This window comes from Alligator sinensis, unplaced genomic scaffold (genome assembly GCF_000455745.1).
Source record: "Alligator sinensis unplaced genomic scaffold, ASM45574v1 scaffold442_1, whole genome shotgun sequence".
NCBI lineage: Eukaryota > Metazoa > Chordata > Crocodylia > Alligatoridae > Alligator > Alligator sinensis.
In genome coordinates, this window is record NW_005841829.1 from 8009323 (window position 1) to 8034042 (window position 24720).

The 24720-nt window shown below is 39.7% G+C and overlaps 1 protein-coding gene across 1 annotated transcript in view; it reads left to right on the forward strand.

Moving 5' to 3' along the window:
* SLC6A5 (solute carrier family 6 member 5) overlaps positions 1-24720 on the forward strand; it is a 55952-nt gene that overhangs the window by 22135 nt on the left and 9097 nt on the right. The window contains exons 10-14 of the mRNA XM_025200460.1: positions 626-729; positions 4679-4803; positions 13638-13750; positions 14033-14164; positions 16736-16835. Coding sequence (XP_025056245.1) covers positions 626-729; positions 4679-4803; positions 13638-13750; positions 14033-14164; positions 16736-16835 — 574 coding nt within the window. The remainder of the gene's footprint in view (positions 1-625; positions 730-4678; positions 4804-13637; positions 13751-14032; positions 14165-16735; positions 16836-24720) is intronic.

A 24720-nucleotide genomic window follows, 5' to 3' on the forward strand; every position in this document is an offset into this window, starting at 1 on the left:
AGGCAGGGAAGCTCTCATGTGGTGGCAACCACCACCTCCCTCCCCTGCCTCCCCTGCACTGCAGGGTTTTTCAAAAAGGTTGAAAACCCCTGCCTCAGATAACTGGAATTTTTAGATATCTGGCATCTCCCTTACCCCACTCATGCCAGTTAACACAGCTTTTACTGTACGAAATTTGGTTTGTACTGTATATTTTAACATAAAGTACAGCTAATTACTTACATCAAGAGAAGAATATTCCACTTCGAGTGGGTACCTGAAAGATGACCTAGTGGTATTGAATTACACTGTTTTCTTTGAACATGGCAAATCCATTCTATCTCATACAGAGCATTATTCACTGAATATTTATGCCTTCTCTCCCTGCCAAAGATTATATTCTGTTCTCAGTTAAGTGGCTTGTTCTTATTCGAGCTAAAGTTCAATTAATTCAAATGGATATCATCTAACTGAAGGCAGAATTTGTCCATAACTGTTTTCCTACTGACATTAGTTGCACTAGTATTGTTTAAAATATTTGCATGTTAAGCTCTCAACGGTAATATTAAGTACTGTTACTGATTTTTATGACTTTCCACAACCCTTTACCAAGGCAGAAACTGTTCTATCTTCTGTGCTTTCCTAGGTGTGGAAAGATGCTGCCACTCAGATTTTCTTCTCCTTATCTGCCGCATGGGGAGGTCTAATTACTCTCTCTTCCTATAACAAATTCCATAATAATTGTTACAGGTATGTAAGGATAAAGTCACTTAATATTATTAAAGACATGCCAGCATGTAGCTAGTTCCAAAATACACATTGTGCGTTTTGAAATCTGGTTGGAAAGGTCTACTATTTTATTATTGAGGGGGAGGGAGGTTTAATTTCAAAATCCACCACTTCCATGATGTGCACTGGGCTTCTCTTTGTCTCTTTTCACAATATGTTTTCATCATAAGCAGTCACTCATCTGGGAAACTGTCTAGGAACATAGGCATTATTCCACATCATGTTCATCTCTGCTGAAGAGCAAACCATGATTAAAATTAAGTGAAGGTTGTGAGATGTGTGTATAGTTTCTATTGTAGGGGGTGCCTTTCTTTAACAAAGCTAATTATTACACCTGCAGTTTCATTGCACAAAATTAACACTAAAAAAAACAACAAAGCAAAACTTGTTGAGCCACTAAGGTGGAGCATGTTTCCTTGACATCAGAAGATTTTTGCAAGAAAAAAATGGTATATACTATTCCCTCTCAGGAAATCTACTGAATAAATTCTTTCTTTTTTTCTTTTTAAAGAAAAGAAAAGTATTTACTAAAATTTATATAGTATCTATCAGAATTGGTAATTCATATGCTATTACAGTGCTCTGGCCCTCTTTCTTAATTAACAGTTTGTTATTTTGAGAGCCAATCATGCTTCCACAAGAGCATAACTTCCACTGATTTCATTGGGAATGAAGAGGTGCCTATTTGGGAAAGCATTTCTATTTAAAACAGAATTTCAGGGGAAAAGCAGGTGAGAAAACTCTAGTCTTTCACTTCTGGCAGCTCAGTAAAATATCTAAGTGATGAATTAAGGAGCATGGAAAATGTTTACTTGAAGTTTCAAACTAAATGTAAACTATCAAGATTAAAACATATTTTGATAGATCAAAAAAATCCTTGCCTACATTATTGGTAAAGAATTTATGGAAGTAAAATTGAGAAGCTTCGTATTTCTTATTGTTATAAGTTTAGGATATAGTCCGACTTAACAATTGCATTGAAATCTGGTGAATGTGTCATTAATATAACTAACTGCTATGGAATTATAAATTTGTATATTGAATCACCACCAGAGTCTATTTTTGTTGTTTTTGTTTTATTTAAAGACACTTCAGCTGATTAGTTATCCATTAAAGCATTATTAGTCATATCCAAATATACACACATTAAATCACAAATCGGTTTGACCCTGGTCAGCAGTCAGTTTCAAAGGCACTGACCTATACCTTCCATTACACCATTCAAGCCATCTGATGCTTTCAAATCAGTGGGCATTCTTCACTTTTCTTGGCTTAACAAGACACAGATGGTTAACCATTCTATTTTGCAGTATTATCTTCTATTTTGAGTGCAAGTAGGGGTGCAAAGCAAATTTATTTGATTATTTTACTATATCATAGTCATGTAATTCTTACATAGTGAGCACTGTACATTTTTATAAGAAGAAATTGAACATGAAGCATTTTTCTGTGTAATCATAACATTCTTATATATATGAGCCAGAGGGTATGCAGTCTACACTTAAAAGTTTTGTAAGATATTTTTTTTCTTCATTGTAAATGTGAAAAAATATTCTTTATTATGTCTTGATATGGCAGGCAAAATACATCTCAAGAAAATCTGAAAATGACAAACTGCTGATTCTTTGGGCCCTGATACATGTTCAAATTAAACCAGCTATAGGGTTCTTACATGTTTTGAAGCATTAACTTTGTAGCTGCTTGGCTCCTTTTATAGCTGCATAGTCATTTTTATGGTGTGATAATTACTTTGCACATGTGGCTGGGCTAAATTCATTACGCGATTTACCAGTTAATTGAGTAATATATATAACGTGTAGCAGGGGCCTTAGTCACTCATGGGTAAGAAGTCAGTGTTACCAACCCCCTTGGAATAGTGAATTAACTAGATTTTACTGTGTATTGATGCAGAATCATATTGCTCTTCACTGTTATGTTGTACTTGTGCCTGCATGCTCCAGTGGCTATCCAACTGTGCAAAACCCTTGTAACTTAACAGCCATGTATCTCACTTGCATTGCTGTGGTAGCATGCAGGTGTGCCTCACCCCCCCACCCCCCACTTTCCATGCATTCAGAATTTCCCCCCAAAAGTCAAATAGCTGCTTTTTGTTATGCTTCCAGAGCCCAATGCTGTTCTTGGTTCTGATCATGCTCAAATACAAAAAGGATTGTTGCACGGAGGAAGGTGGGCAACTGTTCCCTGCGCCCACAGGGGACAGGACCAGAAGTAATGAGTTTAAATTGCAAAATTACTTAGGTTAGATTTTAGAAAGAACTTTTTAACCATTAGGTCAATTAAGTAATGGAACAGATTATGTAGATGAGTTGAGAATCACCATCAATGGAATTTTTATGGGCAGGTCAGACAAACATTTTACTAGGATGATTTAGACAGGGATATTCATTCAGCAGGGGACTGGACTAGTTGGCTTTCTGGTATCCCTTCTAGAGATATTTTCTTTGATTCTGTCACAATCATAAGGAATCCTTGGGACATGCACCCAAAAACAGCATTTTTTTTCTTTCTCTGGAAAGGAGAGGGTGGGGCATTTGTTGCCTGTGGAGCAAGAAGAAGTTAGGTAGTGCATGATTTCACAGTGGCAATCTCTAGAAGTAGCCAGTGAAATGTAGATATATTCTGTTTTACTTTCTGGCCAGTTCATTCTAGCATTGCAAATGCAAATTTAATTTTTCTTTTTTTAGAGTTGTCTCCATTGACTTTTTTTTGTAAACTTTACAAACCTATCTATAATTGCACAAGGTTTCTTTAAACCTACTTTGTAACACACTCTAAATTTTATAAACTCCTTTATAGTCTCCCTGTTTCTGAAACAGCGCCAATGTTATTTCCCACTCCTCCTAATTCTGAGGATTATCCACAGCCAAAAGCCTTCCTTTGGAATATGATTAGCATACAGCGATCTCCTTCCAAGCAGAACATTATCTACTTTCAGCAGACTTGACGAATGATAATCTATTTAATACTATCTTGCTTAAGGAATGTTCCAGGAGGGACTCAAGGTGTTGTCAGCTCAGCATGGTTCTTGACAGCTTTCTAGATTGCTTTTCATTTTAGGCCTACTGAGTAAGCAAGATGGTAAGCAATTCAGTGCCAACTTGGAGAAAACTATTTTTCCCCCCCGAGTCTGAATTTTTGACAAATAGTTTGCTTATTCTTAAATCATAACAGTTTAAGTCAGAATCTCTCTCACACACTTGTATTAATGGCAGGATAGACAGTGTAGCCACTAGGTAAGATCTATGAAGAGGGATCATTACATATTCTTTTTTTCTTGTAAAGTCACATCTGCTTACAGAATAAGGCATATTGCTCAGGCACTCAAGTCTCTTGAGAGTGCTCCTTGCAACACTGAAAAATAATAAGCACAGTATCAAAAAGTATTTTAGAATGACTGCATGGAAGGGAGTGTACTTAGGGGAATGCACCTGGATTTGAAAGCTTTGACTTGAGTTGTCTGATTTAAATCCAGTAAAGACAGACAGCAGTTGAAAGTCTGATGCCTGTTTGGCAGCCTTCATGAAATGCATTAAACAGGAGAAAATCCCTGACTTTACTGCAATTCTTGATAGTTTCTTCAAGTTAATAACCCTTTTTCAAAGAACTGAAAAGGCATGCAGACTTAATGTACTTTTGAAGTTCCTGCTAGATTACTAGTGGGTCAATGAAAGGAAACTTGTACTCGTGCCTGCCTCTTGTTTCTTATCTGAAGACTTCCATCTCTGGGTCTTTCTCACATTTTAATCACACTAAATTCACTGGAGAAGGGATATGCAAGTGTTTGCATAGAAAATAATCCTTATTCTTATAGCTTGTGTATGAGAATGTACTGCATTTGGATCTCTCTCTTACTTATTATACCAAGCTGGCATATGCTTTTTCTCCTCAGGGACACGCTGATAGTAACATGTACCAACAGTGCCACAAGTATATTTGCTGGCTTTGTCATCTTTTCAGTTATTGGCTTCATGGCAAATGAACTTAAAGTAGATATTGAAGATGTGGCAGATCAAGGTACTGTACACTACTGTTGCATAACTTAGGTTGGATTCTGAAGTGCATGGTATAAATATCTTTAATGATATAGATGTTGCAATGCAAACATGTATTATTTGGACAGGGAACTACTAAGCCATCTATATGGGCCTTTAATACAGTTGCTGTGCTGAACTGTCCAGTACCACCCGGTGCCTGTGGGGTTTTCAAAATACTACAGTAAGCTATCTTGCTGTTTATGGGTAGAAGAAAAAAGAAACCTAACTAAATGACTGGTGATTTTAGACCCCTGCAAGATGAATTCAGATTAACCCACAGTCTCTCTAAGCAACCACCAACCCTCCTTGCTGCTTCTTTTTCTACTTCCTGAAGTCCAGTAACAAGTAAAAGGGTTCTTGACTTGAGATTTGAAGTGAGGGTACTGTGGATATGGTTGATAGAGATGAATGTGCATGACTTGGGAGTGTGAATAGGTAATTAAGTCCTGGGAGAGAGAGATAGGAAAGTAAAGATTTGTTGGATGAAAAAAAGGAACTGGGGAGAGGTTAGAATAGGAAAGACAGTACAGCTAAATGCTGACATTGGGGAGGTTAGCACCAGGTTAGATCACATTAAAAATGGCCACCCAATATAAGGTAAGTTTGGATCGGGGGTGTTGGGTGGATGTGGTGGGGGAAGTAGGCTTGTGGGGGATCAGGAGTCTAAAGGGAGATGGGGGGAAGTGGGATCTGCAGGGAGACTGGGAGGCAGGTGGGAGCCACAGGAGTGTTTGGGGGTGCAGGTGGCATCTGTGGGGGGCATGGAGGGGCAGGCGGGATCCATGGGAAGGATCAGGTGACATCCGTGGGAAGGCTTGGGGGTGCAGGGGAGGCATGTGGTGTCTGCAGAAGGGATTGGGGGTAGGCAGCAACTGCAGGGAGTTACCAGGGTCTGGGAGGGTTTGGTGGCATCAGGAGGGCTTGCAAGCTCTTCAAGGGAAGCTTAGGAGAACCAGGGGCTATTTTTAGCCCACTGAGACTCCCTTGTAAACCTACCCCTACATCTCTCCTGCCTCTTCCCCATACCGACGCTTACTTCCTCAGTTCCTAGCATTGGTGAGTGCTAATAAAACTGGCACCTGAAGTGGCTTGTGAGATGGGGGGTGATGTGGGTGGGGGAGAGGGGGGCTCTGGCTGGTCCACAGGTGTGGCTGCAAGTGGCATGGGGGGGCGTGCTAAAAATAGCCTGGTGCCAGGGGATGGGTAGGAAAAGCACAGCCCCAGGATGGGTCAGTAGCTGAGCTTTCCCACCCAGGGGCTGTGCAGGTAACTGTACAGAAGTTCCATTCACCAGTTTTACCTAGATTGATTAAATTTGAGTGTACATTCATCCAGGTCTATCTTAGCCTGGGTTCTGCCATTTTTAGAGAGGTCTGTGTGCACAGAACTTCTGTACTGTTACGGGTTTAGATTTGATTTCCAAACACTGAGATTGGTCTAAGTGTAATGTCTGCACATGGGCAAACTATGTTAGATTGGGTGGCTATTTTTAACCCTATCTAACCTCTCTCAAGCCTCCCCAAATGTGTGCACTTAGCCTGCATGTATTTCAAAACCCAGCAACTCCCTTTGCATTAAAGAATACCAAATGGTAGAACTTCTTAAAAAACACAGACATTTGGATAAGCTTTCCAGACTTTTTCTTGTTTGTGGTTGAATTTTGAATGACTGAGCAATTCCTGATTCAGTTTTATTAACATATTGTACTGACACACAATGTGTTGATGTCAGTGTAATTTATCTTTAATTTGTTCACAGATGTAAATTGCACAAGAACAGATATGACTGGCTTGTTTCTATGGACCTATGGACCATGAAACACATGCTGGTATATCTTAAACTAGTCCATAGTTACAGGAGATTTTTTTTTAGGGGGCAGCTTTACCTCAGAGTAAAAATAATTTGAGATGCAGGCATAATATATTCACACTTGTACAGTCTTTTCGTAAGTATATAAAGAGAATGGACACAGTATGATGGCCCTGCACCAAGTAAGTCATACTCTGAGATATAGTTACCTGGGGAAAAAATGTAGTAACTAGATATCTGCATAAATTACACCAGCATGTGAGTTGTGTCTGGCTCCCTCAGAATAACCCTTAGTTTGATCTGTTGAGAGCTGCTGAGTGTTACTATACAAATAACTAATAACAGTAACATCTGAGGAATAGAGTGCTGCCTTTACATTTAATGAAAGTAGCTTCAATCTGAGCAGTTATAGCACGTGACTGACGACCCTTTTGTTATAATTGCATCCAGGCTCCACAGCTTTGGTATGTTTTTTCCACCCAGAACATAATGGAATATGTGTAGCATCCTTGGCATACAGTATATCTTAAAGGTCTTTTTTTCATTCCAGTAATATTTGAATATGATGTGCTATTTTATGTTCTTTGGCTGTGGGCTAAGGATCTGTTTTTTACCCCAGTATACTTTTCCTATTCAGCAAGATTGCTTATCTGTTTGTTATATTAACTAATTTCCCTACTCTGAGTGGAAAGTGTGTGCGCGCATGTGTGCATGTGTCGTGCATGCATGTGTACATACACACACACACACATATATATACACATATATATATATATGTATGTGTATGCACACGCACACACACTTTCCACTCACAAAGTATGGAAAAAATGTGTGTATGTAGCTATATCTATATATCTATATCTATGTATGTGTGTATGTATATTTGTGTATGTGTATGTATATGTATGTGTGTGTGTGTGTGTGTGTGTGTGTATAACTATGTATGTATATATTTCTATTTGCTTGCCACACTTAAGATTTTGATGTCATCATTGTGCTTTGAGTATAACACTGTACTGGAAATATCTTTTTTTATCATCTCCTGTACTATTTTATGATCCACTAGCATTGAATTAAGCTCTGATGAAAATGATAAAAACATCCATTCAGAGGTAAAGGGATCTGTTAAATCAGGAGTGGCAAACTCATCCACCCGTGTGAGCCAGAAGAGCATCTCTGGTCTGGTCTGAGGGTCAGATCATGCCATCCCAGATCCAGTGCACAGGACTGATACAATGGAGTGCAATATATAGTATGCTCACTGTGCTGTAAGCAGTACCTATGGTGCCAGGTCCTGGAGCAGGACCTGTGCATGCTACACACATCACATGGACTGAGCTGACTATGCATACTGCATATGGCACAGAAAGCTGGCATGCCCTGTCAGACTGGTCCTGCATACTGGCTCTGGTACAGCCCAGTCCAGACCAGCTCCAGAGTCAGGATACAGGGTCCATCTCGCTCAAGTGTTACATGCAGCATGTGCTCTGGATAGACCTCTTGTGCTGCATGTAGTGGCCACGGCTCCAGGCCAGCCTACATGCAAGATCGGCTCTGTATGCCACCTGTGATGTGCTGGGTCAGTACAAGACCCATGGGCTAGATCATGTGGCTCCACAGTCCAGATCCAGCCTGTGGGCTGTATGTTTGATGCCCCATCTTAAATAATAGGAAGACAGAACCCTTTGAGACTAAAGCTTCAAGGCCTTTGAACCATACTACACAATGAAATAAGATGAATTTGAAATAATTTTGCCAAAAAATCCATGTGTGCATACACAACTTCTTGCATCTACCCATGGGAATGTTAAAAATATATCTCATTAACCTTCAGCAGTAATATAATATTTTCCAAGCCCTGGAGGAAATGAATAACAGTCTCTCAGGGGAGGAAGGGGAACAGCAAAGAATACATAAGGAGGACTGAAGTGTTCAGAAAGTGAATGTCACAGGCTTCTGCCCCTGGGCATGACAATGTTTCACTGGCTGCATTGAAACATAGACATTAAATTATTTTGCAGACAGGTTTATTGTGTAGATAAATTCAGTAGCGCACGAAATGCTGAATGTGGCTTGAATGTACCTGATAAGTATCTCAGTTCAAAGACCACATGAGTGAATTGATGACAGAAAACAGAAATCCAGTTCTCCCTTGAGTGTGGTAGTCTTTGTAGTTACAGCATCTTCTTTTTTGTACTGAGTCAGTGTTAGTAAGAATTAATTTCCATTCAGTGAACTGTGTGGCTTGGGAGTTGATAATATAAAAGCTCACCTTTGGTTTTTTTCCACCCTCCCTTCCCAGCTTTACCTTTTGTTTTTCTAATTTCTACCTATTTACATTCTCACTGACATCCTGTCACACTTTCAGCTTCTCTCATTCCTTGGAGTGTCAGACCAGCAAAGACTTTCTATGCCTGAAGAAGGGTCACTGTGCCCAAAAACTTGCTAAGAACTTTTTTCCAACTACTCAGTTGTTCTAATAAAAGATATCACGTCTACTCAAAGAACCTTCCCTGCCTATGTCCTTAGATCAACACTGCTACAACCAAAATATTGAAGACCATATTTCCAGTGAAACCCCATGACTAGCAAGTTTTAGATGACAAAAGAAGAGGAGGAGGCCCCTCTCATATTTTAGCCCAAAACTTAGTGTTTATGGCTTAGGGAGTGGAAGATCTAGGTTTCAGCCCCCCTTTATCTAGCACCAGATGGCAGGCTAGCCATTATTTAATCTCCTTCCCAGCCTTCCTCTTGAAATTGGCTCCCTGGGCAGCCAAAAGAAAGAGGTAAAAGGAAGAGAATAAGCTACAGAATGTGTGGCTTAATGAGATGGCTGCTGTTCTGGAAAGGAGAGGCCCTGGCTTCTACCCTGGACCCTTGCTCCAATGGGGCAGAAACTTCCCCACTGTTCTCCATCCCTTTTCTCCAATGAATATTAAACGTACTGTGCAGTGGCTTACCTTCAAGAAGAGGCCTGGAGAGGAGCCTTGATGATGCCTGACCAGTGGCCTGTGATTAGAGCACTGTGCTGGGGAATTCAGAGATGCACATTTTCAAAACCTTCCTGGGTAAGGCAGGTCTAGAGCTGAGGTCTCCTTGTTCTTAGATCGTGGGCATTGGCTACTGGGCTACAGTATGGGAAGTCCTCCCTTTTTTTGCCAGGCCAAAAATTTAGGTCATATGCTCTGGCATGTGTGTACAGAGCTGAGTACCTGCTTGGCCAGGGTGTAGCCAACTGCCCAAGCTCAGTAGCTATGTGGATACATATTCATCCAAACAGAGCATGGAGTAGGATCACAGGCTGTGCCTGTGTGCCCAAAAGAGCAGTTATGGGCCTTGACAAGTTTAATTTGGGTGTATAAACTGAAATAGAGTTCTGCCTCAGCTTGTAAACTCAACCTCTTCCCAGCAAGAACTGGATGATGCAGCATACATGTCATCAATTAATAGTAATTCAGTTTTACATGTCTCATCTGTTGGAAGGAGAAGATAAAACAGTATTTAAAGATCCCATCTTCCATTTGGAGTCATTGTAACTTGCTCGTTGTTATAACTCAGACCCCAACTTGGATACTTGCAATTTTTATGTAGAAACTCTACTGCATGAGTCAAATGAAAAATCCATGTGCATGTACACAACTTCTTGCATCTACCCATGGGGATGTTAAAAATATACCTCATTAACCTTCAGCAGTAATATAATCTTCTTGGCCTGGAAGCTGTACTAAGAACTTAGCTGTGCTAAGGTCTGTCTGTGACAGGCCAGTAATAACAGTATTATTATCATTCACTGTCCTACATGTTTCCCATGCCGGACTTCTGTTTCTGACAGTCCTTGTATAATGACAGCTGAAAGCAATGGTTTTGTTTCCTGGCAACGTAGCATTGAAAACAACTGGATTTGTCATGGGTTATGCTCATATGAGTGATATTCTGAGGGAGATCTCTTCTGCACCTGACAGAGCAGTAAACACCCAATCAACCAAGTGGCAGAGCATGTTAGGAAAACCCATTTTGTACTTGAAAGGTTTGAAGGTTACAAATGACAAGTGTTTCCCAAAGGCAATGTTGAAAGGAATGCAGCAATGTCTATGGGCAGCATAAACTCATGCTAGCTTTCTTACATGCCATAAAGGAACACAGGAGAACATCTTGTTCCTGAAGAACTTACAAGAACAAATTCTTCACTTGTCCTCCATGCAGCATGTAATACTAGACTTTCAGTTGTACAGTGCTCATCTAAGCAATTATTGATGTTGGTAAGCAGCTTAGATGGTTCATTACTGAAGAGCAAATGAAGCTACAGTCTACAGCTACAATGAAAGAACTTAGCAGATATAAGCTCACATGGACTATATATGGACTATCTAAAATGTAAGCTTTTCCAACAGAAACCAATGGCATTGAAATCTTGGGCCTCAAAGGTAAATCTGGTCATTGTCTTCCATCCTGTGGACAGGAAGGAAAAAAAAATATCTGGTCCACAAAATATCATTACAAAATGAAGCAAAGTTTCTTCTTAAAACATTTTTTACAGCTGTAATTTTTTTAAGCTGAAACAATTTCAAAAGTATCCTTTGTTGCTTCAAAAAACTGCTAAATTGGCACTGGAAGGAACCACTATGGAACTCCTCATTCCATTCCACAGAACTTGTTAAGAAATGATGAAAGAGCAGCCAGAGGGAGCCATTTGAGCCCATGCTACTGATATTTTAACTATTTTCCTGAAGAAAACTTAGAAGATTCCTGTAACCTTTATGCCTTTAGAGATTCATTTGGAATCTGTTGAAATGGATTGCAAAAAGGTCATTGATTAATTTGAAGCAACCCGCCCTGAGAAAACAGGCCTCTGTCAATATTTTCTAAATATTATTTTCCTTTAGAATTGTTGCATTGATTAAAATCCTGTCAAAATTGACATTTTTCCTGTGGAAAGTTCCATTTCCATGAAACTGCTCTTTCTGATGTTTCTCTTTCACATTTTTGACTCTCTCTCCATAACAGCCATTTAAAATCCAAGTTCAGGACCTTTTCCCTTTTCCACTGCAAACCTGTGTGTGAAGTCCCAATAGAATTCTTTGCAGCGTTTTTTACTTATGAATGTCTCTGTATATTCCTCACATCTGAAAATGTTAAAATTGTTAGGTTTTTTTCAAGCACATTTTCCCAGGGGTTTGTACATCCTTCTTTTCTGACTGATGGAGAAAATATGCCTGTGGTTAGTTCTCTTGTGATTGGTGATTTATGCTTGGATACTGATCACCTACCCTGCCTACTGTTCTGAGGTCCAAAACCAGTGATTCTCACTATTGGTGACCCAGGGGCAACTATACCCAGCAAGTCATGTTCCTGTAGGTAACATTACAATTTGATGTCCCTCTCAATCTCTGCTTTTACTTGTTAATATCCTGTGACTGCAAACAAACAGGGTCTCACAGGCAGCATGTTGCCCATGAGTCAGAGTTTGAGGAACATTGCTTTGGAGAGCAAAGGAGTCTGTATCAAAAGATACCTGCAATTTCATAGTCTGGAGAGCAAAGGAGTCTGTATCAAAAGACACCTGCAATTTCATAGTCTGGAATTAAACTTTTCCTAAAGAGTGTGATTAATGGGAATTCATTATTTTGAACTTTTATTTTAATTTCCAAATGTAGTAAACTAGGGCAAACAGGCCCCCTATCACTAATTGTCCAGAACAAATCTTTAAATGAGAGATGAAAGAATGTGTTTATGAATATATGCCTTCACATATGCTTTCCCATGCAGAAAAAAAATGTCTATTTACAAGCAAGTTTAAAGAATTCAGCTTGTATTAAAATGTTTACAATAAAATCCTTTCTAATGATAAAAAAAGAAAACTCTTTATACTTGTCTTCAGAACGATCCTCCAAAACTTTACAGACTACAGATTAGTTCTGAAATGGACCAACAATTCTCTACAACTTTGCTGAGAAAATGATGGGGAACCAGCTCACTTAGAGTAACTGGGGCAATATGGGAAAGTTATGCTCCCAACTGGAATTTGACTGTGAGAGTGGGGCTAACACCCTGTACTCTGGGATATTAAATGATGAGGATCTCAGATTTCTTTCTCACTGGAAAGGCTTCACCTTTCATAACATTACAAATGGGCTAGGATTCACTGTGGACAAATAGGGCAGGAATGTAAAGGAGTGTTGACTGATGAATTGCAATCACACAGTTCCTGCAACTTTTGTTTTTCTTAGTGCTTTCCCCAGCCCTTATTAGCCAGTTCTGACCATACTTTATTTCTTGCCTAACAGAAATTATAGTCCAGGTTATCCAAAATAACAATGAAAAAAGGATAAGTCCTTCCAAAACTGTGGAATTTCATAGCTGAGGTTGAAACTCTTCATGCTGCTGTGTATTACTTACTATTTTTTTTCTGTTGTAAGATTTTCCTTTTAGATATACATCCCTGTGTGCCATGCATCTGATATCAGAATGTGCTCCGTGATATATGCACAAACCTTCTGTCTAGGGACAGTTGTATTACATGTTGCTGATTTAAAAAGAAGCCCCTTTTTAGTTATTGATCCATGTGGAATTAATGTGTGGATAATCTAAGGTTAGGCCTCTAGTTCTCTGGGGATGTAGTGGGAAATTGACTCCAAAGCAAGAAAAAAATTACAGCTGCAGCACTGAATTTCCTTGCTTGCTACATTTGTCTGATTTGGGTCAGTGCTTTAGTGTCCAGGTCAAGCATCTATCCTGCAGCTTGGAAATCATGAGTGTATGTGTGTGCTGAAAACCATGAATGCAAGAACCATTCAGAGACAAATTCTGTCATCTTTGCCTTGCAGTGGCATGAGGCCCAGCTCCATGTAAGTAAGAGATACAGAATTTGTCCCTTTAATTACATTCTGGAATAAAGTAATACTTCAGTATCTTCAGACATTTAGCTCTTTGCAATAGCCTGCAAATTTCCTCCGTAACAATACGATTAAGATATCACAACCATTTCCTTTTTCTCCTCATTTCTAGGTCCAGGTATTGCTTTTGTGGTTTACCCTGAAGCCTTAACAAGGCTTCCTCTCTCTCCATTTTGGGCTATAATCTTCTTTTTGATGCTTCTGACCCTTGGATTGGACACTATGGTAAACTTTTTATCTACCTTTTTCCTGTTGGCTCACCTGTTCCTCTGTCTTCAAGATTACCATACCATATGTTGTTTCTCATGTAGTCATTGAGTCTCTTTGCAAAGAGAATAAGAACACCAATACATAATTCACCTGGGTGCTTTGAAGTTTCAAAGTTAATATTTAAGATGACAGATGAGTATAATCCAATGCCATTAATTTTTCAAATGATCTGTCTCTCTCTTTTACATTTACATTGAATTAATGTGGCTAACATTTTGTTTTCTCTGATGTTCCCAGTTTGCTACTATTGAGACAATAGTGACCTCCGTTTCAGATGAGTTTCCCAAATACTTACGTACTCACAAACCACTCTTCACTCTTGGTTGTTGCATTTCCTTTTTCATCATGGGATTTCCTATGATCACTCAGGTAAAAAATATTGTCTTTGATCATCTCTATGATTTGTCTTTGGGTAATCATCATTCTGTTTACTCTCCTAATGGGATAAGGTCTGATGTTCTGAAAGTGAAAGAAAATTACATTTCAGTTTCTATTTAAGTATATTTCATGCTGATGAAATGAAATACATGGCATTCATTTTATGGCCATTGATTTTGATGTGTTTTTCTTTTTCTTTCAGATGCTCAAAATGAGGTATGTTTAAGGGGCCCAAACTAAGGAACTTTCTGAAAATTAGCCCCTTTTAAATTTTCTTAGTTTGGGCACCTAAAATAACAAATATTTTTTAATAAGTTGGTCATGTGGGTACATTCATGCCCTAATATCAAACATTTGGAGTCAACAAGTGTAAAATAGTGTGCAGCTGCATCAAAAAAAATATATCATTCACCTGTGAACATTTTGCCCATTCTGTGTCCTTTCTCTTTGAGATATACTGTAACACTGCAAACCTCTGAGGAAATTCAAGTAGTGCCACAATTTAAGAAAATAGTAACTTCCAAGTCCTCCATCCATTTGGATCTGCAGCCCTGGGTTCTCTCCTGGTTGTCAAAGTGCCTGTTTCCTTTCTTTCAAAGAACTAGGCAGGACTTACTGTTAAACTAAGGAAACAGAAAATCTGTATTTAATTCCAACCTCTGCCTGAAGGGGTCAAACCCACATCTTTCATCTGTCAGGGGTGGTTATCTATAAGACTGCCAACCCAAGACAATTTTTTTACTGACAATCAGCAAACTTTTTCTGACAACCAAACTTTTCTACATGTTTTACATAATGCAAATATAACCCTTTGGGGTTCAACACCAACCACAGTAAAAATGTTTGGCTATCAAAAAATGTGCAGTTTATCTGTAAAAAATAAAATAAAATAAAAAATATTGGGTTGGCAACCCTGCTTGAATGCAGCAGTGTGTCCTCTACTCACCCCCACACCCTGATGCTCCAACCACACCCTGCACCATGCTGGAATGGACCACCAAAGGAGGAATACTGTCTGCCTACCCAGGGGGTGAGCAGTGACAGGCAGGAGAGAGGAGGCAGCAGCAGTAGTACATGGCTGGGGGCAGGAGAGGGAGGTATGAAGACTCCCATGAGCCACAAAGCCCTGACAACAGGGTGCTGGGCTCCTGCTCAGACAGCTGGTGCTGCTACTCTGCTCTGTCTGCTCTTCCACAATGGCTCCGGTTTCTTTCCAGCAACGGAGCTTCAAATCAGGGGCTTTTTGTTTTTGTTTTTTTATAGGCTGCTAAGTTTTTTTTAAGGATTTCATGGACAGGGATTTTTATCTTTGTTTTTTATGGTCTGTCCATAATATTACAGACAGTTGGCAACCCTGAGGATAATTCTGGGTAACAGTTCACCTCCCTTGATGTAGTTTACATTGAATAGTCATTGGATAAAATGCTAAAATAGTACTGCAAGTTGTGGTCTGCTGTTCCAGACTGCTGCAGGTGAGTGCCCTAACCATTAGGCTTACATGGTCTTGTTCTCTCTTGTTCACTTGCTGGTTCAATGAATACTGAGGTCTTTTCTACAGAGAGGCAGAGCTTCAATGGAAGATATTAGAGAGTGCACTCACCCAGACAAGCATTATAGTTGTGTGGTTGGAGGACAATTCTGTGTGGTAGAGAATGTTCAGATCCTCACAGACTGAAGAAAGGTTTTCAACCCAGGAAGTTTTTTGGTACAGAACCTTGTTACAGCTTTGTAACATTGTTACAGCGCTTGCAGATTGTGAGACAGGAGCTTTAACCCATGGAAGAAGAGACTTTCCCTAGGGGGTCCAACCAGAGATAATCAGTTTTAAAAATCTGTGCCATTTTAGATCAATTTGAGGGATTTTTATGGTTCACAGTGCCCTGCAAGCCAGAACTCATAAACACTAAACTATGTATCGTTACAGGTAGAAGGAGAAAAAAAATCTCAGTAAAATTTGGTTAAAAGTCTAATAGTTTTTCTGAAGTGCATGGAGCGGGCTACTATGGTATATCCTAGACACAGATATTCCATGTGTTTATATTGTATAAATGAAATGGATGTATTTAATATGAATTTGGCACTGGTGAGAGTTGTCTACTTGTGCCATTAGGAAACAGAACAGAGAGAACATTAGACAGTGGTTGTAGAAGCTTCCCATGGCCTATATCCAGTGTAGTTCAGCATGGACCATTGTGGGCTTTCTGAGAAAGAGAGTAGGATATTCATTCCCACTCAATATGTGTCCTTTTTACTGAGATTGTGAAGAAGGAGTGGCAGTTGTGATATATATATATTTGTCCTGGATCCCTATTCATTTTGATGCCACATACATTCATTACACATTGGCTCCTGAACAGTTGCAGCAACTGCTGGCTTTATCAATCGTAGGATAGATTTAAACCAAAGAATGAGAGATGAAAAGTTATTTAGTCCATTTCTCATCCTTTATGTTATATTGAGGACAGGAACACTACAATGTGATATATGTGAAGAGAGTTGCAATATCTATATAGCAGATATGTACCATATGTCATTGTTTTTCCCCTTCTTTTTTAACTTTAGGGTGGAATGTACATGCTCCAGCTTGTGGATACTTATGCAGCCTCTTACTCTCTTGTCATCATTGCCATATTTGAACTTGTTGGGGTTTCATACATATATGGTAAGAAATGAGCAATGTTAATGAATAGCACTTAGGGCTGCATGTATAAAAGGGGTATTGATGGTCTATGACAAATTAGGAAATGGAGTCTGGAAGACTATTTCCTTTCAAATTCTCCAGAAAAAAAAGAGTAAAAATTCAGCAAACTAAGGAGGGAAAAATTTGTTTAGGAACACTGTTTAAAATGAAAGCAATTCAGGTATGCTTCATTGCTTTAGCATTCCTCTAGAAGCATCTCATCAAATTAACTATATTTCTATAAAACCAACAGTGAGCTGGTTACCATAGCAAGTGGTTAATTATGATAAGTGTTATCACTGGGCCTACAGACATTCTAATAAGACATTTAATACTGTCCAAATTTAAGAAGGATGTAGCATATCCTCAGCTGGTGAAAAGCAACTGAGCTCCCTTGATGTCCATATCTTGGTTTGCACTAGCTGAAAATCTGGTGTTGGAAATTATTTAACAGCAATATTTTTAGCAGTTTGATTCCTGGACGCTGGCAAGGTCACACAATAGTACAAGGGAATATTTAACTGTCCCTCCCCAAAAGAAACTGCTTGTCTTAAACTCTTAACATTTCTTCTCTGGAGACACTGGGGACTTTTTTTTGAAATTATATAGATAGGTTGCTTTAGAAAATGACCATTCAAACTCAGGATAATGAATATGATTGCAGAGCTTTGCATATCAGGGCTTAATTGTGCTAATGTTATATCAGTTGATCACAAATAATCCTCTCATTTTTTATTGAAAAGAACCTCTAAGGTGCACACACATAACTTGATGTTCTCAGGCCAAGATCCTGCAAAATGATTTTCATCTGTCACCTGGGTTTACCTGCATTGTAAGATCAGGTCTTTACAGTATAAAGACATTAAGGCACATGGACTTTATGGTAATTGTGGTGCTTGTGGCTTGAGCAATACAAATTATTAAAAAACGGGTGACAAGAAAGGGTTCAGGAAAAAGTAAAACTTGAGCCACTGAGTATGTTTTATCTCCTGTTTTATTCTGTAAACTTATTGGACAGTCTAGAGCTGTATTTTACCTGCATGGACACTCACCCAAATGAAAGGAGTTGCATTGAGTATAACCAAGGGCAGTGGTGCTCAACCTTTCTGGCATGTGGACCAGGTGAGTGGGGAGCCAGGTCCGGGGCTGCGAACTGCACCCATGCACTGGGTAAAGGATTGTACACCATGTCTGACACTGCACACTGGGTCTGGCTTCAATCTGTCGCATGGGTCCATATACAGCAGGGGCTCCCCATGAGCCCAAAAATTTAGCATTAGAGGAACAGTGGCATCACTAATTGCTATGGGGCTGCCAGAGTCTCAGTAGTTAACGCTGCCACCACTCCCTCACTGCCAGATGTTCAGACCTTTGGAGACTCCAATGGGCTGGATGACTCAGCTCTGCAAGCTAGATCCAGCTTGTGGGCCATACTTTGAGCAACAGTGACCTAGAACAAAACTTTTCTTTGTGACTGGGAAATTTGGCTCACCTGCAGAATGTAAAATGTCAGAAAATGCTAAATAAGCCAGCACTTCAAACAGAACAAATGCTCTTATGGCCATGGAATGCAAGTATTTTAATTAAAGCTTAGTCTAGACTTGGTTGAGAAAAAATACCAGCTCTTTCTCCATCAGGGTCATGAAGCACCGATCCCGGCCAGGCAATAGCGGGAGCTCTGGCTCCAGTCTCCAGCAAGACCTGCCCTGGCCAGAGCTGTAGCACCAGCTTGCCCAGCTGGTACTTAAATCTAAGATGAGCCTCCCCATGCTAAATTGTTTCCCTGACCCCCAACCTCATCTTAGATTTGAGTAAATATAATATAATTGCAAATTAGAATATGGAGCAAAATAGTGGGTTTTAGTAGCTTTTACCTGCTACATTCTCCACTAGCTTGCTAGTTAAAGTTCTGGTAAGAAAGGAGTATGTTTGAACACTTTTTCTGGATGTGCCTGTAGGCCAGAAGTGTTAAACATTACCTGTCATAGTGACAGCAGTTGTTTATGTAGTGGGATGATGGCATATTGCTCTAAGCCAAAATCAAGTATTACAATGTCAGGCTGTTCTCTTTGTATACCCATTGGACTAACTGTAGATTAATTGAAAACCCACAGGATTTGTGGGAAGCTCAACAATAAGATATGTTTATAACATGTGTATTGCTACTTTGGGCTGAAGTTTATTTTAATGGAAACCTATCAAAGAATTAAAAAACAAAGCAAAATAAAACATCCTCTTCTCAGGGCATTGTGGTTTAAAAGTTCAGAATTAGGAAGCAGGGCCTGAGCTTGTTTGCTGGCTCCTGCCGTAGACTTCCTGGCTGCATTTGGCCATTTGTCAAACTCATTTGTCAGTATTGCTAGTATTAGTTCAGCTGCACCAGAGACAACAAATTGGGAATACTGGTGAAATCAGTTTGAGGGGTCCTGTCTTATCCAGAGCAGGGCAAGTTTGGCGGACACTGGACAGCAGTGTGGTAGGAGTAGCATTGGGCTCTCGGACCTCATCTGTGCCAACACTCTTACTGTGCCAGTGTTAGGAACAGTGCATGTTGTGTATATGTATTCAAAGCTCCAGTGTGATCACAAAGAAGTTATTTAGGTTCAGGCTCTCAATAGTGGCCTTTAAATTGGTGTGCCCAGGTTCTCAATAGTAGTCTTTAAATCTTATCCTCCTAAGATTTTAAACACCTGATGCTTTGCAGAGACCACTGTCCATGCAAACAGAGGCATAACAAGCATATTTTGTGGACTGGACAGTGGTAATGGCCAAGCTGACAACAGCAGCAGCTGCCAATCTTTCACCCCTCCAAGTTGGCATCTGGAGTTGGTACCACACTGGCTCATCCTTAGTTACACTACTGCATTGACATCGCCAATCCATTATGAGTTTGAATGGTTTTAGATACATTTCTCCATTATCAGTCCTAGCTGCAATCCAGCCTTTGGCTGTACATTGTGTGCCCTCACAGACACATAATGGGTCTCTATATAGGCACAGGCTTTTGCTTGTATGGAATCATTTGCTAGGCTGAAACCCATGTGCATTTTTACAAAAATGGATGGGGTTATCGGATGTGGGGTGCTAGTCGGTATTGGCTCATCTGAAAGCTTCAAATAGAAAAGCTAGACATATTTAAGATCATTATTTTCCTCCTATTTTTTGTGCAAATCCTTCTATAAATCTACCTTTTGAGCTTGTCACAAGTGACTTCCCTTGAAACTGGATGGCTAGAGGATCTAGATATTTTATGTGGCTCAAATGAAGTAGAAGCAGAGAATCATTGAAAAGTGGAGCTGGAAGGAGCTCAAGAGATCATCTAGTCTAACTCCATATTCCAGAGACAAATACAGACCAAAGACTTCCAGTTCTAATAGTATCTTGTATGCCATGTCTTGTAAACCTGTAATAATTTCTGTCACTTTCCTTTTTAACTGTGAAGAATTTTACTTTCTCTCAACCATATATGCCAGTGCAGAAACAATATTTTTAAATAAACCAAATAACACTCACTGAATAAGGATAAAAAGTATAGTTATTCCTGCTTTGACCACTGAGTGGCAGAAGCACTGCAAATGTGCCCACTCACAGGTTTTGTTCTTCATTTTAAAGAAATGCCATTTATTCTAAAACCCATTTTGTGCAGCACTTGGAGTAGCTCGTGTATATTTATTTCTACTCATTAACCTTTTTTTTTTTAACTAAGCAGTCTTTCATTAGGTAACAAACCTATTTTTTGCCATTACCAATGATACTTTGAAGACCTGTAAGATATAAATTTCTGGTGTCTGTGAAAGACAAGGATACATTGGTGTTTGTTAGTGGAATATTTGTTCCTTATTTTCCTTCCATTCCTTGGGCACTACACACGATTCACTGCTTTGTTAAACTTAGTTTCATTTAACCATGGAAAGGAGTTTCCCATTCCCACTCAGGAGGTAAACATTGTATTCTGCAGTGGTCTGAAACTACTTGCAGAATTGTTTTGCAGACCTGAAGTTGCAAATAAAATTATACAGGTTTCAAGCATCTCTGATGCTTAAACAGGATCATGGGGTTATAGGGAAGTAGGGCTGGAAGAGACCTTATGAGTTCATCCAGGCTAGTCTCCTGCTCAAGACCATCTCAACCAAATGTTTGGAAACCTGATCTTGAAAATTTTAAGGGATGGAGAGTCCACAGCTTCTCTAGGTAGCCTGTTCCAAGCTAAATTTTCTCTACTACAGCTTGAATTCATGGCTCCTAGCCCTGTCTTCTATGGCAGTGGTTTTCAGAATTCCTAGTCATAGAAACCTTCAATATCACTTTGTCTGCCAAGGAGCCCCTAACCCTCTCCTAAAGACTGATGTGGAACCAGGTGACCTGGCCTGGCAATGGAGGCACGTGGCCTCCAGGCCCCCACTGCCATTACCCCCAAACTCTTTGTAGAACCCCTAAACTAGGGACAGACATTCAAAAAGCCTGAGCCTGAATTGATTCAATCTTTGCAGGTTAGTCTAACCTGCAAAGATTGAACCAATGAGGAGGTGGATAGACATTCCCTTTTCATTCCAGAAATTCAGGCACATGCCTGCAGTGGCTCAGGCTAGAAGCCAGGGGGCGCTAGTGCAGCCCTCCCTTCCCTTCTACTGTACTCAGCTGGTGGGGTGGGGGTGGCCAGGCCCCAGCAGGACACTTTGCCCAGCCCAGCAGGGAATTGATAGCAGTGTTTATCACCCTTAACTCAGTGTTTATTGCCTCATTAAGAAAACAACAGAGGGACATTACCAGCAACCTGTTGATTCTGACTTGGTCACAGCATGGTCCAAAGCCAGCATGTAGTCTGCTAGTTAATACACAGACACCTCTCAGAAAGGCAGAGGGGAGGGGGGAATTCCTGCTTAACATGGAGTTGTGAGGGGGAGGTGGGGAGCAGCCTGCAAGTCTCTGCTAGAGCTGCAGCCAGGGAGCAGAGGAGAGGGCCAGACCTGCTGTGGAGCAGAGAGCCCTGTCCAGCCCAGAGAGCATGCTGGGATGCTGGGGGAGTCTGGTTTATCTTAAACCAGCAAGGGGTCTGGGACAGACATTGCATAAACTGGTTGAAGTCAAATCAGTTAAGTCTGATACTACATCAACCAGGTTTATTTCGAACTGTTTTCAGCCATTTTCAGACTGGTTTATGTGCATTGAACCTCTGTTCTAATACAGGTGTTAAACCAGTTTCTGACCACTTAACTGATTTATGTGTAATGTCTGTCCCTAGCCCTAATGACCTGTCACAGAATCCCAGGATTCTGCAAAACACTGTTTGAAAACCACTGCCCTACAGCCATAGAGGACCGTCCAACTCCATCCTCTCTATAATTGCCCTTCAGGTCTTTGAAGACTGCTGTCAAATTCCCCATCAATCTTCTCTTCTCCGGACAACATAAACCTAGTTCTTTCAGCTTTTCCTCATAAGTCATGCCTCCAAGGTCTGTAATCATTGTTGTTGTTCTCTGCTAGACTCTTTCCAATCTGTCTACATTTATCTCGAAGTGTGGGGCTCAAAACTGGACACTACTTCGGGTGGGGCCTAATCAGTGCTCAGTAGTGGAGTGGAAGAATCACTTCCTTTGATTTGCAAATGACACACCTGTTGATTCAACACAGTATATTTTAAAATGTTTATTTTTGTGCAAAACAGATGTATACAAACATAGTTATATAATACAGGTCAGCAGTTCCACATGAGCGATCTAGATTTTATATAGGACTTTAGTAAAACATACCTGGACATTGAAAAGACCTATTGGATAAAATCATCATTGATTTACCTGCTTACAGCATTAACAGATGATAGGTTAATAAAGTAAAAATAATAGACTATAAGATATAGAATGTAGCAAATATTAGCACCTAGAATTAACCTCATACCAGAACTATTGGCGTCTCACTTTTGGTAGCACTAGAAATAACGGACCCTCGTCTTGCAACCCTAACTCACTTGAATAGCTACCTAGGCTGAAAGAGGGCCACTTTTGCAAGGAGTTCTTCAGGAGTAAGTGCTGCAGTGTTCATGATTAGCACTCAGAGAGGTGGATCTACCTCTGCATTCTTATTTCGTTTGTGTATTTCTTCAAACAGTGCTTTAAATTGGTACAATATATTTTTTGAGCTCAGACAATTGCTTGTTTTACACTCCACTGACACCTTTCTCTATTGTACTCTTTGAAACAAGCAGATTGGCACTGTACCAGACAGGAGCTTTTATGATGGAATAAATCTGTCTGTAGCTCTTGTTACATGTTCTGCTTGCTGAGCTCATCGAGATTTTTAAATTAAAAAAAAAGACACAGTTATTTTCTTACAATCACTTATTTTTTTCATTAGAGCTAGTGCTACATAATCCAGTCAAACACCATCTTGTGTTCTACGAGCCCTGCACAGACATTTATTCTCCATTTCTTTAGAGTATGGATGCGCAATTAATAAATAGTGGTTTAGGGCTTCGTGCATTAATTTCATCATTCACATAATTCCCATTGGCATGTTTTGTAACCTGAGACCAAATACAACAATGCTGAGTTGAGTGAAATACTGCAAAATGCTGTCTGAAGTTTGAAATGAAGTCCCTTCAATTTAATTTGTGCTCCTTAAATATGTTTTCCTGTCAGAAACGTGGCAAAGAAGTGTATTGTCAGGAATGCTCAGCAACATGATGAACTGTGACTCCTGCAGTATATATTCAGACAGTAAATTTTGAATTTCTCATTGTGAGCACTTTTGTTTGTAGATACTTACATGGCTCTCTTTATCACACTGTACTTCTCACACTTTAATAGATTTTTACCATCACAACACTTTTGTGCACATAGAGAGTTTCTCGTTATTTTTAGTGATAAGGATTTGAGACGGGTGGGTAGATTAGGAGAACTGCCCACAGTCACATATGAAATCCTTGAAAGAGCTCAGAATCAAATCCAGTTCTCCTGAGTCCAAGTCCAGTGTTTAATTCATTAGAAAATCTTTTCTATTTTTATTGGAAACTAACGTACAAAGGAAACAGACAAGTAGCATATGACTCCTCTGTCCACTCTAGTGTGCTTGATTTCTGAGCTGTTATTGCTTGTAGCTACACTTGAAGTGAGGAGTGTTTGTGAGCACTCTAGAGATAACAGAAAACATTTGATGAAGATTTTCAGACGGATTTGTATAGATTTCATTCACAGGCAGTTTTGAAGACAGAAAATGGATAAAGTGAATTTACTATTAAGTGACTAATTTATTAATCTATTAGTCTGTCATCTATGTCTATGCAGCAGTCAATACTTGTGCTACTATGCTGTAGACAAGGATGGATCCTGGGGGGTGCTGTGGTACAATCCCTATAAGTCCTGGTCCACCCAAAGTTTAAATCTAACAGCGGCAACAGCATTTCTATGCAGGCAGCAGTGAGGGAGTCGCTTAATTTCACTGCTCATTTTAATCTACCTCATTCCTTCTAAACTCTTCATTCCACAGTTGTTAATGACCTTCTCTCTTTTTTAATGGTCTCAGTGTTCCTCTAACTAAATATCCTTTCTTTTGCATTTCTGTAGTCGGTTAGCTACTTGTCTTAATGTTGCTCCCGTTTCCACAGCCCTGCAGACTGTTAACTCTAAAAGCATTATTTCAGGTGTGGAAATATTAACTTAAGCGAGCATCAATTTTGGTGTGGAAATAACTTCCAGTGAAGCATTGGATGTACTGATTAGATGCTCAAAAAGGCTCAATTTTGTTTTGTGAATCTGAAAGAGATGTACATTTAATTCTAATGACAAGAGGCCTAAAGAAACAACATCTTTTGATTATTTTTGCTTGCTTTGTTGTGTTTTTACATAATGTATGAAATAGTAAATTAATGCAC